The 15533-nt window shown below is 40.5% G+C and overlaps 1 protein-coding gene across 5 annotated transcripts in view; it reads left to right on the top strand.

Moving 5' to 3' along the window:
- Nek4 (NIMA related kinase 4) overlaps positions 1-14028 on the top strand; it is a 39019-nt gene extending 24991 nt beyond the window's left edge. For 4 of the 5 annotated variants that reach the window (XM_028787531.1, XM_028787529.1, XM_028787528.1 and 1 more), the window contains exons 11-15: positions 153-286; positions 2701-2789; positions 4246-4448; positions 8528-8661; positions 13253-14028. In XM_028787531.1, the coding sequence (XP_028643364.1) occupies positions 153-286; positions 2701-2789; positions 4246-4448; positions 8528-8661; positions 13253-13345 (653 nt within the window). In that variant the 3' untranslated portion in view covers positions 13346-14028. The remainder of the gene's footprint in view (positions 1-152; positions 287-2700; positions 2790-4245; positions 4449-8527; positions 8662-13252) is intronic. The other variant, XM_028787530.1, reaches the window with a different exon arrangement.
- The last annotated feature ends 1505 nt before the right edge of the window (positions 14029-15533 follow it).

Raw genomic sequence — 15533 nt, 5'->3', positions numbered from 1 at the left:
GGTAAAGTGACAGACACCAGAATAATGAGGAATATGCTTTGTGGGTTACTCTAGTTTACTCTTTCTATGGTATCTTCTGTACTGTGTACAAAGTCCTCCTTAGTTGAGTTCAGCCTTCTTACAAACAACTACTGGGGTGTTCATATTTTTAGGTCCTGAAGTTCAGAGGACTCCGAGTGCAGTGGAGCCAGTGAAACCACAGGAAGAACACCAACCCATCCTTGTTCAACGATTCTCTTCTGACTGCAACATCACTCAGGTGAATCACACACTCCTGAGGGAAAAGGTAGATATGTCTGTTCCTGGGAAACCTAATAAAGTCAGCTTCACAGATGTCAGCATTGTTTATGGGCATTGCTGACCAAGTTATTCTTTCTTGGAGTCAGGGTCTCAGTAGCGTAGGCTGACCTGGAATTTACTATGTAGCTAAGGATGACCTCCAGATCCTCCTGCCTCCACCTTCTAGGTGGTAGAACACATACATCCACTACCATACTACTCAGTTCTTTTTAAGGTAAAATCTTGCTATGTAGCCCGGGATGACCTTGAACTCTTGATTCTGCTGTCTTACTGTCTCCAATATTCTATTGCTGTGAAGAGACACCATGACCCTGGGAACTCTTAAAAAGGAAAGCATTTCATTGGGCAATGGTGGGATACACCTTTAATCCCAGCACTCCAGAGGCAGAGGCAGGAGGCATTGAGTTTAAGGCCAGCCTGGTCTACAGAGTGAGTTCCAGGATAACCAAGAGTACACAGAGAAACCTCGTCTCAAAAAAACAAAACTGAATGAATGAATGGAAGGATGGAGGCATTTAACTCAGGCTTGCTTACAGGTTCAGAGTTTTAGCCCATTGTTGAAATGGTGAGGAACATGGTGGCACACAGGCAGGCATGCTGCTGGAGGACCTGAGAGTTCTACATCCAGATTCAGAGGCAGTGGGAAGAAAGTGAGACACTAGGCCAGGCTTGAACATTTGAAACTCCAAAGCCCGCCCCCCTCCACCCTCCCAGTGAAATGCTTCCTCTAACAAAGCCAAGTCTACTCCAACAAGGCCACACCTCCTAATAGTGCCACTCCCTGGTGACTAAGCATTCAAATCTATGAGCCTAAGGGGGACCATTCCTATTCAAACCACCACAGTGTCCCAATTTCTGGGATAAAGAAAGACATTAGCCACCATATATAGCTCTCTCTTTTACTTATTATTAAGTAAGTATGAGACAAGGGGAAGATTAAAGCCTTGCTTGCTGGGGGTGAGGGGCAGGTGGGAACAGCACACTGAGACTCATAGCTTGGCATGGTGGCGCATGCCTTTAATTCCAGCACTTGGGAGGCAGAGGGAGATGATCTTGAGTTTGAGGCCAGCCTGATCTACAAATTGGATTCTAGGACAGCCAGGGCTACATACAGAAATCCTGTGTTAAAAAAACCAAACCACACACCACCACCCCCCGCCACCCAAAAAGAAAGGAACTCATAAATAATTATTAAAAGGATTATGCTTAACTCATTCAAGGTATACATTCTTAAAAATGTTTATGGGTGTTTTGCCTGCATGTATATCTGTTCACTACATGCCTGCTTGATGCCCATGGAGGCCACAAGATCCCCTGGAACTAGAGTTACCCATATGGGTGCTGGGGAATGACAATCAATGCTCTTAGCTGCTAAACTAATGACATTCCCAGGCATTCTTGTTAACACTTGGAAGTTTAGTCAGAATCCTTTTCTAGGGAGTTGTCTCTTTTTCTTGATTTTTTTTGTTTTATTTATTTATTTGTTATTGGGCCTCACACATGGTAAGCAAGTGTACTACCACTGAGGTTTTTCTAGTTTTACTTTGAGACAGTCTTACAAAGCCACTGGTTGACCTTATATTCACTGTGTAGCCCATTCTAGACTCAAACTTACGATCTTCTTGCCTCAGCTTCTGAAGTAACTAAGACTCCAGGCTTTTACCTCCAGGCCATGCTAAGAGCTTTCAGTAGGCACCATGTTGTCTATTTTTATGTAGCAATAAACATCCCATCGGTCTAGCCAGATTTTTTAAACTAGTTTGCTAATCATTAATCTTTAGTTTCCTATTTGTGTCATTAAGGTTTTTGAGATAAGAGTCTTCTCATATTTACTATATAGAGCGTGGCCAGCCTGGAACTTATTGTAATTCTTTTGCATCAGTTTCTGAGCACTAGGGTTAGGTATGAGCCACCACACCTGGCTGTATTGTTTACAGTATCATTTAGTTACTTCACTAATTAACATCTACACTTTCTGAAGCTGTAAGATTTATGTGAATTAGACTAGTAACCCTGTAAAGAACTGTAGTAATCTCACATACGAACAGATGGAAACTGCCTGGTTGAGGTGGCATTGTCACATTAAAAATGCCAGCATTCCTTCTGGAGTAAGTCCCCTGCCTGAAAATTGAACTGCCAGAACAGCCATCTATTTTTCTCTGCAAAGGAAATATCTTGATAACTGAGACTGTCGTCTTGAAAAGCCTCACCCTGGTGTTCCTCAATCCTAAACTGTCAACTTTGTATGTGAACTGTGACATCAGTTGAATAAATTAGCTTCAAGTTTTCTGTTAGTTTCTCCTTTTTAATTGTATACAAGGTACATTGTGTCTAATTATTGCACTTAAAACGTTTTGAGTATTACATCCTGGTTTTGATGTTCTTTCTCAATACTAATAGGAGAAGAGACTGATGCATGGTCTGTCTGAGGATGAGTTAAGTTCTTCTACAAGCTCAACTGATAAATCAGATGGAGATTCCAGGGAGGGGTAAGTTCTTGGTTTTCTGTCTCAGTTCTCTTTGAACTGAGTCTAAAAAGTATTCCTACCTGTAGGACTCATCATAATATTACTTGGTTATATGTGTAATGGCTGTGGTACATGCTAGAGCTTAAAATATATCTTCTTTGAGGGACCGGAGTGAAGGCTCGGTGGTTAAGGGGGATGGCTTCTCTTCTGAAGGACCTGGGATCACTTCCCAGCACCCAAATGACATTTCACAACCATCAGTAACTCCAGTTCCTGGGGATCCCACACCGTCTTCTGGCTTCCATGGGCACTACATGGATGTGGTATATATACATACAGGCAAAACACCTATAGACATAAAATAATTTTTTAAAAATTTAAAAAGGATTTATTTTCCATGAACAATATAATTTTCCTTCAGAATTCTTAGCCTATATTCTTGGACCTACAAGTTTGTAGTTTTTATCAGTGTTGGCTCTTGCTTTCCTAATAGCTTTTTTGACACTCTCTCTTCCCTTCCCTTCCCCCACTCCTCTCCTCTCCCCTCCCCTCCCCTCCCTTCCCTTCTCTAGGATTCTTTGTTTTTTGAGACAGGCTCTCACCCTTCTCTAGGATTCTAAATACACGTGTATTAGACGGCTATACATGTACACAGTCTCTGTGATGCTCTGGTTGTCCTTCCACTTTTCTCTTAGTTCTATTTCCATTGGTTCTGTCGCTTCATCTTTGAGCTCACTCACCTGTTCTCTGTCTAGTCCATTAGCCCTATTTAACACATTATGTTTTCATTTCTGGTGTTTGATGTACACCTATTTTATTGTATGTCTTCTGTACTTCTCCCTTAGCACATTAATGTTTTTCTCTTTTGTAAGCCTATGAAGGGTATTTATAATACCTTATTTAATGTCCTCATCTACACATTCATCACATGTCAATTCTGGGTTTGTTTCTGTAAATTTCATTTTTTTTTCTTTCACAAGGGTGGTCTCTCCCTTTTCAGTTTGGAATATAGTGTACCTGATGAATTTTAGCTCTCTGAGGCTGGTGTTTCTGTGTTTCTTTGACTATTCTTGACTTTTATGCTTATGTAGATTTAAGTCACTTGGAAATGGCTATGTAGAAGTTGTGTGCAAAGTTGGGTTGCTTCTTCCTGGCCCTCTCCTTTCCAGCATTCCTCTTGCCTTCTGCTAACAGTGGCTGTTGGACCTTGGCCCTAGCTTCTGCCTGAAGCTTTTGTTCTGTATTTTGAGATGCATTTGCTCTGTCCTTAGGCTAAAAACTGGACTTCTTTCCAAAATCATCTATCGATTGTATTTGTCATTGCCTTCCTGTAGATACCTTTTACATCTACAGGAAGTATTTTACAAGGAGATTGTAGTTACCTGCTGGGCATTTGCAAGCAGAGCTCCCTAAAGGTCATTTCACATTTAACTTTTATCATAAAGTTAAATAAATACTAAGGAGGCTTTTCCCTCAGGAAAAGTCATACAAATGAGATGAAAGACTTGGTGCAGCTGATGACTCAGACTCTGAGGCTGGAAGCTAAAGAGAGCTGTGAAGATCTCCAGGTACTAAACCCAGGATCAGAATTCAGACTCCATCGCAAGTATCGAGACACTCTGGTGCTTCATGGCAAGGTTGCAGAAGAGGCAGAACCCCACTGTACGGAGCTGCCTACAGGTGAGTAGTTTATTTTTTTCCAGCAGCAAAGCAGATGCAGAGTGGAGAACAAGGCCAATACTTGAAAGTTGTTTTATCTTTAACTTTTCATTTGGATATCTACACAAAGGATGTGTCTTACATAGTCAGTAGACATATTCCAATAGTTTCATGAAAATTTATATGTCTTTATATTTTGTTTTTTTGAGGCAGTGTCTCATGTAACTCAGGTTGACTTCAAACTTGCTCTGTAGCTGAGGACAGCTTTGAATCCCTGATCCTCTGGCCTCAGCCTATCAAGAACTGGAATTCTAGGCATTTGCTACCATTTGTGGATGTGTGCATGTGGATACATGCATGTATGTGCTATGCCCATGGAGACTGGAGGCACTGGATTCTCTGGAGCTGGAGTTACAGATGGTTGTGAGCCACTTGATGTTGGTGCTAGGATTGAATCTAGGTCTTCTAGGAGAACAAGTACTCTTAACCACTGAGCCATCTCCCCAGCTCTTGAAAATTTATTTTTTAAAATAAATATAAATAATTCAATAAACCTTATAACATTACATAAAATATTTGACCTTTTTAATATAAATTTTCATGTTAGACAATTAAATTAATTATTAAATCTTTAGGTTAGTTTTTTTAGATTTTGGAGATGAAGCTTAATGACTGTTTTTAGTTACTAAAATACTAGAGATGTAGCTTACTGGTAGGACACTTCATCTAGCATGTGCAAAGGCTTGGCTTCCATCCATTCTTAACACCCTCGTAAAAGAATTTTTTAAATAGCGTATAGGGGCTGGAAAGATGGCTCAGCAGTTTAGAGCACTTGCTGCTCTTCCAGAAAACCTGTGTTCAATTCCCAGCATCCACATGGAAGCTATAACTGTCTGTAACTCCAGTTCCAGGGAATCTGAGGCTCTCTTCTGACCTCTGTGGGCATTGCAGATGTGGTATAGAGACATACATGCAGGCAAACAACTATACATACTGGCAGCTCGGACATAGGCCTGGGGGATTAAAGAAAGACTCAGATTCAGGTCATCTGTTACGAGAGAATGCCAATGCCTTTACTGGGCAGGTTCAATATATATACCAAGCCAGGGAAGGAAAAACACAAACTCAGGAAAAAACAGGAACTCAACTGGGGGGCAATAGGATGTCAGGTGTAAATTCCCTTCCTGGGGCATCATCCTTCGACAGGATGTTCTGTTGGATGTCAAGTGTAAATTCCCTTCCTGGGGTACCATGCCTTAGTCAGGATGTTTTTGATCTTAGAGGAACTGCAGAATGTTACTTAGTAGACAGCAACACACGGAAAGTCTCAGCCAGGGCATAGCAGCCCTTTGGGGGGTTCTACAACATATAAACTAAATATAAATATTTTTAAGGGCTGGAGAGATGGCTCAGTAGTTAAGAGAACTGACTGCTCTTCCAGAGGTCCTGAGTTCAATTCCCAGCAACCACATGGTGGCTCACATGCATCTGTAATGGGTTCTGATGCCTTCTTCTGGTGTGCCTGAAGACAGCTACAGTGTACTCACGTATATAAAATAAATAAATCTTTAAAAAATAAATTAATATATTTTTTAAAAAAAACTAAACTATATAAATGAGCTAGGCAATGTTGCTGATATCTATAATTCTTATACTTAGCAGGGTAAGACAGGAACATCACTTAGAATCTGCAGCCTGTGGTACAAGAATTGGTTTTCAGCCTCTCCAGGGTTGTCAACCCTACCTCCTCTCATCTTGAGACCATTATTTGGGTTCTTTTTGCTTATTTCTTCTGGTCCCTGGGCCTCAAATAGGCTGACTAACTCTGTGAAACAACAGATAAATAATTTGGTAGCAAAACCTATTCAGATACATTATCATAAGTTAGCTATGGAGGACCACGAGACTCAAGATGAGGTTGTTACTTTATCCAGGGTGTTCACCCAACCTAAAAGAGGGGACTTCCACCCCTAGACCAAGCAGAGAGGGGCCACCCAGAACCCCCTCTGACAGGCGATCTGAATTCTTGCTTAGGCTGCGAGGCTAAGCACTGCAAGGGAATACCAATAAAAGTTAAAAATATCTCTCTGGGTTCCTGAGGGACAAGCCTGACTGGATAGGGGTTGCTGTCAAAAGTATCCCCTCTTCAGGAAAAAGACATCGGGGTGGGTATGGCCCTCATGCCTCACTGGACAACAACAGAGGGACCGGAGCCACTATAAGGTCCCCTTCAATTACTGGAGGTCAGGCCTCTAGCCCTGCCTTCGCAAGATTAGATTCGCCACAGCCCTTCTATACTTAGAGAAGGGAGGAGATGTCAGGGGCAGCCCTGCTTATACACTGAAGGCCTAAAATCAGCCATAGGCCTAAAATCAGCAATAGGCCTGTCACACATGTATACTAACACCAAGTCTTGGGTCTCTATGGATAAACACTGAAACAGATGGCTATAAGCTATTGTAAACAGGCAGTTTTTGTGACAGTTTACCAGCCTGAGTAGTCATAGACCTTGTAAATAGGTAGCCTTGGCAGATAATACTAACTTAGATAAGGACAAGTGAATCATAGGCAGAGCCATAGTGACCTGTCCCCTGAACCCTCACCCAGCTGATAGATACCCTGTTCTGAAAGATATCTGTATTCCCCCTGAACACCCACGCTCCAATGTCATCACCTTCCCCATGCAGCCTGCCTGGTAAAAGGTCACGGCGCAGCTTGTAACAGATCACAGCAGACTAGACGGTTCCTCGAGGGGAGGTTTATTAAGAGAGTGGGAGAGCAGGAGGAGAGAGAGAAGAGTAGAGAAGTGGAGGAGTGGAGCCGGCCATTACCACGTGGAGAGAGGGGGAAGGGAAGGGGGGAGGGGAGAGGACAACCTGCAGGTGCTGGGTTGAGAAGCCAAGAGAGAGAGGAGGGGCCAAGCAGCCCCTTTTATAGTGGGCAGGACTACCTGCCTGTTGCCAGGTAACTCTGGGGAGGAGCATACCTGGCTTTTGCCAGGTGACTGTGGAGGTGGAGTTTAACAGATTACTAACACCTGGGCTATAGAGTAAGACCCTGACTCAGGGACTAGAGAGATGGCTCAGCGTTTGGGACCACTGACTGCTCTTCCGGAGGTTCTGAGTTCAAATCCCAGCAACTACAAGGTGGCTCACAACCATCTGTAATGAGATCTGATGCCCTCTTATGGGGTGTCTGAAGACAGCTACAGTGTACTTACATATAAATAAATAAAACCTTTGGGTCGTAGTGAGTGGGGCTGAAGCGAGAGGGAGAAGGGAAGAGGGAAAACAAACAAACAAACAAACAAACAAAAAGACCCTGATTCAGACAGACAAAACTAAGTAACATAATAAAATAGATATGCAGGAAAGTAGACAGACTATTTGAATTGAGAAAGGGGGACTAATGACTGATGGGAAGGACTGGAGATATCATAGGGGATAATTATTTTTTTTAAATATTTATTTATTTATTTTATTGGTGAGTACACTGTAGCTGTCTTCAGACACACCAGAAGAGGGCATCCAATCTCATTACGGATGGTTGTGAGCCACCATGTGGTTGCTGGGATTTGAACTCAGGACCTCTGAAAGAGCAGTCAGTGCTCTTAACCGCTGAGCCATCTCTCCAGCCCCCATAGGGGATAATTATGATCAAAGTAAATAATATATCTATATACAAATGTCATAATGAAAGACTATTGTATGTCAACTAAGAAATTTTTAAAATAAAACAGAAAAAGGTAGTTTTGCTTTTTGTTTGTTTGTTTGTTTGTTTGTTTGTTTTTTGGTCCTTTGGTTTTATTGTTTTGTTTTCTGTTTACTCTTTAGAAACAAAGTTTTGCTACACAGCCCCAGCTGTCCTAGAATTTGCTCTGTAGACCAGGCTGGTCTTTGACTCAGAGAGATTCACCTGCCTCTGCTTTCTGGGTGCTGGGATTAAAGGCATGGGCCACCATACCCAGCTGAGGAGAAAGTATATAAATGAACTCATTAAGCCAAATTCTTATTAAAGTGAAAATAATTGCTTCATGATTTTAAAATATTGTATTGTTCTTGCTGTAGTGGTATTTTTCATTTTTGTTGCTGCATTTTTAGGTATCATACCAGGTTCTGAGAAGATCAGGAGAATAGTTGAAGTCTTAAGAGCTGATGTAATCCAGGGCCTGGGGGTTCAGCTTTTAGAGCAGGTGTTTGATCTTTTGGAAGAAGAAGATGAGTTGGAGAGAGAGGTAAGTGTCGTAAGCTGTGTCAAGGTGCTTAAGTTATAGACTTTTAAAGTTTCTTTTTAAATATAATCTATGTACCATGCAACTTGCCTATTGAAGCACACATTTCAGTGCTTCTCCATGTCCAGTCATCAACACAATCACTGTTTGAACATTTTCACAGCTCCCCAAAGAAACCTTATACCATTAGCAGTGTTCCACAGTTTCTCCTGAGTCCTTACTCAGCCCTAAGCAGCCACAAAGAGACAACTTGTATAAGTGGAATCACATACAAGTGGTCTTTGTGTTTTGCTTCTTTCTCTCTGTAATTTACGACATCCGTGTTGTAATATGAATCAATACTCAGTCTTTTTCATGACCAAATATGTTATCCTATGCGTTTTGTTTACTTATCAACTCATGGATATTTGTATGATTTAAACACAAGTTTTTGTGTTGCTTGATCATACAGTAGCTATATTGAAATGTTTGAGCAATTTCCAGTCTGTGCCATAAAGTGACTATACCATGTTATACACTCACAAGTACATTTCAAATTCTCCACACCCTTAACAATAATTGTTATTGTCTCTTTGATCGTAAACATTCTAGTGGATATTCATAGTAAATTTGCCTTACATTTTCCTGATGACTACTGGTATTGTGTCTATTTTCATATACTTTATAACTATTTGCATATTTTCCTTGGAGAAATGTTTAAACTTGGGCTAATAACCTTTAAATTATTGACTTTTTATATATTCTGGATTCAAGTCTCTCATCAGATGTAAGATTTGCAAATGTTTCTCCTAATGTCTAGCAATGTTTGAGTCAATTCTTACACTATTTACAAGCCTATACACATTTTCTGTTTCTTTGACACTCTTGTTAGATTACTTCTAGGAATTTCTCAGTTTCAACTAGGTTATAAAATTGGTTGCTATACAATCATTTTTAGTTGTAATGTTTTCATTTGTTAGACTTGAAGGTAATATCTCCATTTTAATTTCTAATTTTCATATTCTGAATCTTCCCTCTTGCTTAATCTGTTTAAGACTTTGTGAACGTTCACAGCCACTTGTAATTGCGCTACAGCAAAAACAATACAATATTTTAAAATCACAAAGTGGCATTAGCTTGTCCTTGCAGATACTCAGAGTGTTGAGGCAGGAGATCTTTCAGACCAGCTGGGCAACATAAAGATCTGTCTGAAAAACAGATGAGAGAGTGGGTGGGGATGGTAATGGTCAGGGGCATTAGGCTGGAGGAAGAGGAGACTGGAGTAGTAGTCTCTGTTTTTTTGGGATTCTGTGCCCAGTATGGCATCTTCACTTTCTGGTCTGGGGCACAGGTAATTGAAACCCATTGTTTTTAGTGCTGCTGTGTGTGTCAGATCTTCATCCTGTAGGCTATGCTGGGCAGAAGACAATCTCCTGCTTCTTTCCTGAAAACTCCTGATTTTAGCTTCAATTTTACAGTAGAATGATAGATCTATAAATAGCCTGCTTTTCTCAGAAAGATAACCTTTCACCTAGGAGCAAGAAGGCCTATGTTAGGGTTTGGTGACAGTTTACTGGGATTCACATACTAAGACTCTTGTTACCAAATTTTATTTGATGTTCTTTTTAAAGATATTTTTATTTAGCTTTGATTATTTTATTTGTATGATTGTTTTACTTGCATGTAAGTTTTTGCATCACTTCTATTCCTGATGCTCTTGAAAGAGGGTTGAAAGAGGGCATCAGATCCCATGGAACTGGAATTACAAATGGTTGTGTGCCTGCTGGGAATTGAACCTGGGTCTTCTGGAAGAGCAGCCAGTCCTCTTAACCACTGCACCAATTTTCCAGCCCTTGTTAAATGTGCTTGAATAAATATTTTTAATAATTTTTTTATTTTTAATAAACTTTTTAGAGCTATGCAGTAGTGGCACACATCTTTAATCCTAGCACTTGGGAGGCAGAGGCAGACGAATCTCTTGAGTTTGAGGGCAGCCTAGTTCATAGAGCAAGTTCTAGGATGGCTAGAGCTACACAGAGAAACCCTGCCTTAAAAAAAACAAAAACCGGGGCTGGAGATGGCTCAGCATTTAAGAGCACTGACTGTTCTTCCAAAGGTCCTGAGTTCAGTTCCCAGCAACTGCATGGTGGTTCACAACCATCTTTAATGAGATCTAATTCCTTGTTCTGGTGTGTCTGAAGACAGCAACAGTGTACTCACATGCACAAAATAAATAATTAAAAAAAAAGAAAAACCAAAAAATAATTTTATTTAGACTTCATTTTTATGTGTATGAATGACCTGCTTGCATGTTTGTCTGTGCACCATGTGCGTGCCTAGTGCCCACTGGATCAGAAGAGGGCATTTGATCCCCTTGAGCTGGAGTTATGGACAGCTGTGAGCTGCCGTGTGCATACTGACAATTGAATACAGGTCCTCTACAAGAACAAATGTTCTTAACTGCTGAGTCATCTCTTTCTAAAATTATATTTTTGTGTGTGCATAAGAACACACATGCATGCATGGGCATATCATGGCATGAACACAATGCAGGTCATCAGGCGTCCGTGGCAAATGTCTACTCCCTGAGCCATCTCATTAGCCCTTGAGTAAATATTCAGTCCTTTAGGTCCATTTCTAGACTGTAAATGCTGTTTTTGTTTGTTTGGTTGGTTGGTTTTGTGTTGTTTTGTTTTGATTTTTAGTGTTGGGGATAGAACCAGGGCCTTGTGCATCCTAGGCAAGCGCCCTGTCTTTTCAGTAGGGTTTGAGCATAATTTTCCCCATTTTTAGTCTGCAGAGCTTCTTATGCTGCCATGAGCAGTAGACCCAATTCTTCTTATACTTAGTTGTATCTTTTAAAAAACTTGCAATAGTCCTTCAGACATTCATTATATGTGAGTACTTAACTGCACCCTAGCCTCATTGACAGTTTTGAAGAGTCTAAGCTGTGTGTTTTATAAAATAGCACTTGGAGCTGGAAGGTGGTGACACATACCTTTAATTTCAGCACTCAGGAGACAGAGGTAGATAGATCTTTGTGAGTTCCAGGACTGCCAGGGCTACACAGAGAAACCTATCTCAAAAGCCAATAAACAAACAAATAAATAGCACTTGGTTTTGTATTTTTCTGTTTTGTTTTGTTTCCTTTTGTTTCTGTTTTAGACAGGGCCACATGTTTCCTACTCTGACCTTAGACTTGCTATGTAGCTGAAGGTGACTTGAACTACTGACCCTCCTGCTTCCACACCCCAAATACTATGATTATAGGCATATGCTGCCAAACCCAGTTTATGCAGTGCTGGGGACCAAACCCAGTACTCCCTTTAAACAGGAAAGCATTTACTATATCACATCCCAGCCACTGCACTTTGCTGTTTTCTGCTGGGTAGTTTCACATTGTGTCTTGAGTCGGGACCCATCTTCGTAACATAGTCTGGCCTCCGATTGGTGGTCCTCTTGCCTCTGCCTCCTGATGCTGGTATGATAGATATGTGCTACCATTCTTAGCTAGGTTATCCTTTTATTGTTTCTTTGATTTTTTTTTTTTTAAGACAGGGTCTCATGTAGCCTAGGTTGGTCTCAAATTTACTATGTAGGCTGGCCTTAATCCTGTCTCCATTTCCAAGTTGCATAATTTTACTAGCATACCATCAAAATGATGTTGTGTATTCAGTGAATTTTGTCAGCATCTGTGTCCTATCCATTGAGCATATTGGGTGTCATTCTGATTTTAGGCATCATTCATTTATACATCATAAGATACACTGTATACAGTGCCCTTTTGGGGTTACTAGTCAGGTTTCGTAAACTCCACTCTTTTCTATGTTGATATTGAGTCTAACTTACTCTGCTTGCCTTCAAAGTCACTCAGGCAAGCCTTGAGCTTGAGATTCTCTTACTTCAGCCTCCGGCTTTGAAGTCAGCAAGATGTCTCAGCAGGAAAAAGCTCTTGCCACATGAAGGTGGAAGGAGAGAGTCAACTCCATGGAGCTGTCCTCTGATCTCCATATGTGCACAATGCCATGTTTGAACACATGCAGTTTGTACCTAGATCATAAACAATCATTTTGTGTAAACAGAACTGCTAGTATTTCCTCATATGGTTTGCTCCTTGGTATTGTTGGAAGATAACAAAATCAGAAGCCTAGAGAAGATGAAGCCATGTTTAATATGCAACTCAGTGGAAAGGGACAAAACACAGAGAAAGGTAGAAGTGGCTGGCATGCTTATCTGGTGGTTTTTAAAGTTCCCAGCCCAAGAAATTCCCATCTTCTAACATCCTACCTCCACCCCCAATTCTCCATCTTACTGGGTCAGCTTATGTAATGAATACTCTGGAGCCTAAGACTGCCCCTCTGCCCATTTCTGATGAGAACTCAATCATGTAGCCAATTGTCTGCAACTTCCCAAGTCAGTTTTGGGACAAGCAGGTGTCAGCTGTCAGCCAGCTTGGGACTTAGAGCTCCCTGGTCATCTGAAATGGTAAGCTCTAAAGGCACCTCACACTGAAAATGGTATAATAGCTTAATTCTTACAGTGTGATACTTTTGTTTTAAAGATTACTGGAATTACTTTTCTGTAAGGTACTGATTTTCTTCCGTTTCTCACATAGGCACGATTGCAGGAGCACATGGGAGACAAGTATACAGCTTACAGTGTGAAAGCTCGACAGTTGAAATTTTTTGAAGAAAATGTGAGTTTTTGAGATTTGTTCTAACATGCTGCCAGAACTAAAGATCTATTTTCAAAGGTTTTTCATCATAAAAAAGACCAACCGTGTTTTAGTCATTCGGAGGCAGATCGTCATCCTTTGTTTGCTATCTCCTTGGAGTCTTTTTACTATAAAAAACTGAAGAGCAGACTAATGTGAAACAAGTTCACAAAAGAAAAAAACTTTAAATATCATATGTTTATGAGAAAAAAATGTTATGTTTGTTACTGTTTACTGAGCCTTAAGCCAACTTTATATTTAGTTTATTTTTTTAAAGATATTAACTAGTTTGAAATGGGGCCAGAAAACATTGGATTAAATGGTACTACAGTGATAGAAGCAACAGGAGAAACAAATGATGTCCTGTGCTGATCTTGCTACCATTAATAACCTTAGCGAGTAGTTGGTGTTTATTCTCTAATATCAATTCACTATTCTGGGAATAGACTTAAAGAACATGAGCTTCTATGTTGCATTTGAAGAATTGTTTTTTTTTTATACATCAGTGAACTTTAATATTTTGATTTAATCTGAACCTTAGTGAGGTTGTCTTTAGACCCTTAGAATTCTTGTTCATCTAAAGTATAGCTTTGTAAGTCATTATGACTTGACATGTTTGATTTCTTTTTCCCGTCAGCAAAAACATTCTCTTAAACATGAATTCCTGTTTCTATTAAGCAATGCCTAAGTCCAGGTCCTTAGTTCTATTGGATGTGTGCAGTGTTTGTCTTTATGTACAATAGCGTGTCAGTTGAGTTCCCACATTTTACATGTATAACTGAAAGGCTGGGTGCAGCAGTGCACACTTGTAATCCTAGCACCCGAGAAACACAGGCAGGTAGGTCATGAGTTCAGTGCTAGCCTGGATGACAAAGTGAAGTCAAGGGCAGCTCAGACTACAGAGGCCTTCGTCTGAAAAAAGGCATAATTGTATATCACATGTTATGTTAATTATTTAATAAGTAATGTCCATCTAGAAAGATTTTTATAAATAGAATACAAGCTGTGGTGATTTGAATATGCTTGGCCCAGGGAGTGGCACTATTTGGAGGTGTGGCACTATTTGGAAAGTGGCCCTGTTGGAATAGGTGTGGCCTTGTTGGAGGAAGTGTGTCACTATGGGTGTGGGCTTTAAGACCCTCTTCTTAGCTTCTTGGAAGCCAGTGTTCTCCTAGCAGCCCTCTGATGAAGATGTAAAACTCTCAGTCCTCCTGTACGTGCCTGCCTGGTTGCTGCCATGTACCCATGTTGATGATAATGAATTGAACTTGTAAGCCACCCCCAATTAAATGTCCTTATAAGAGTTGCCTTGGTCATGGTGTTATCTGTTGATAGCAGTAAAACTCTAAGACACAAGTCTTTAGTAAATTTTCACTATTAAGATTAAATGTGTGTGTGTGAGTGAGAGAGAGAGAGAGAGAGAGAGAGAGAGAGAGAGAGAGAGAGAGAGAGAGGTATAAATGGATTCCCTGGCTTTTTAGGTGGCTGTGATGTGGGTGCTAGAACTGAACCCAGATGTTCTACAAAAGCAGCAAGTGCTCTGACCTGCTGAGACATCTCTCTGGCCCTATCACCTTTATACTGAAAGGGCTGATAATTGCTCCAAATGTGTTTTCTTTGTTGTTGTGTCCCCAACTCTCCCTGGAAGCAGAGTCTCGCTATGTAGCTCTGGTTGTCCTAGAACTTACTATGTAGTCCAGCTGGGGATCCATCTGTCTCTGCCTTCTAAGTGCTGGGTTAATGGCAAGCACCACTATGCTCAACTTCAAATGTTTTGTTTATAGAGGAAAAATGTTACTTTCTTTGAGAATTACATACCAGTATTTTAGTGAAATGGTCCTTTTTAGTCACTTTTTATTATGCCAGGAGTTTAAAAAGTATTGAATAAAGTTAAACTTCTTGACCTTACAGTCTTACAATTCAGGTTACAGCCTAGGTCTTGAGGCCTCTTAGTTTTGCTCTGAAGAGTTTATGAGAACAATTTGTAGACTCATTGTCAGGTGGATGTAATTGTTGACAAACAGCTGGCTTTCCTGAGATGTTTATTTCTTGCAAGTTCTGGAACCATCCATCTTTCTGAATAGTCTTAGTTTTCCTATAGTTTCTTTCTTTCTTTCTTTCTTTCTTTCTTTCTTTCTTTCTTTCTTTCTTTCTTTCTTTCTTTTTTTTTGGTTTTTCGAGA

The sequence above is a fragment of the Grammomys surdaster genome, unplaced genomic scaffold (assembly GCF_004785775.1).
Source record: "Grammomys surdaster isolate TR1022 unplaced genomic scaffold, NIH_TR_1.0 125669, whole genome shotgun sequence".
NCBI classification, from domain to species: Eukaryota; Metazoa; Chordata; class Mammalia; order Rodentia; family Muridae; genus Grammomys; species Grammomys surdaster.
The sequence above is the reverse complement of the archived record's forward strand: the minus strand, read 5'-3'. Positions and strand labels throughout refer to the sequence as shown.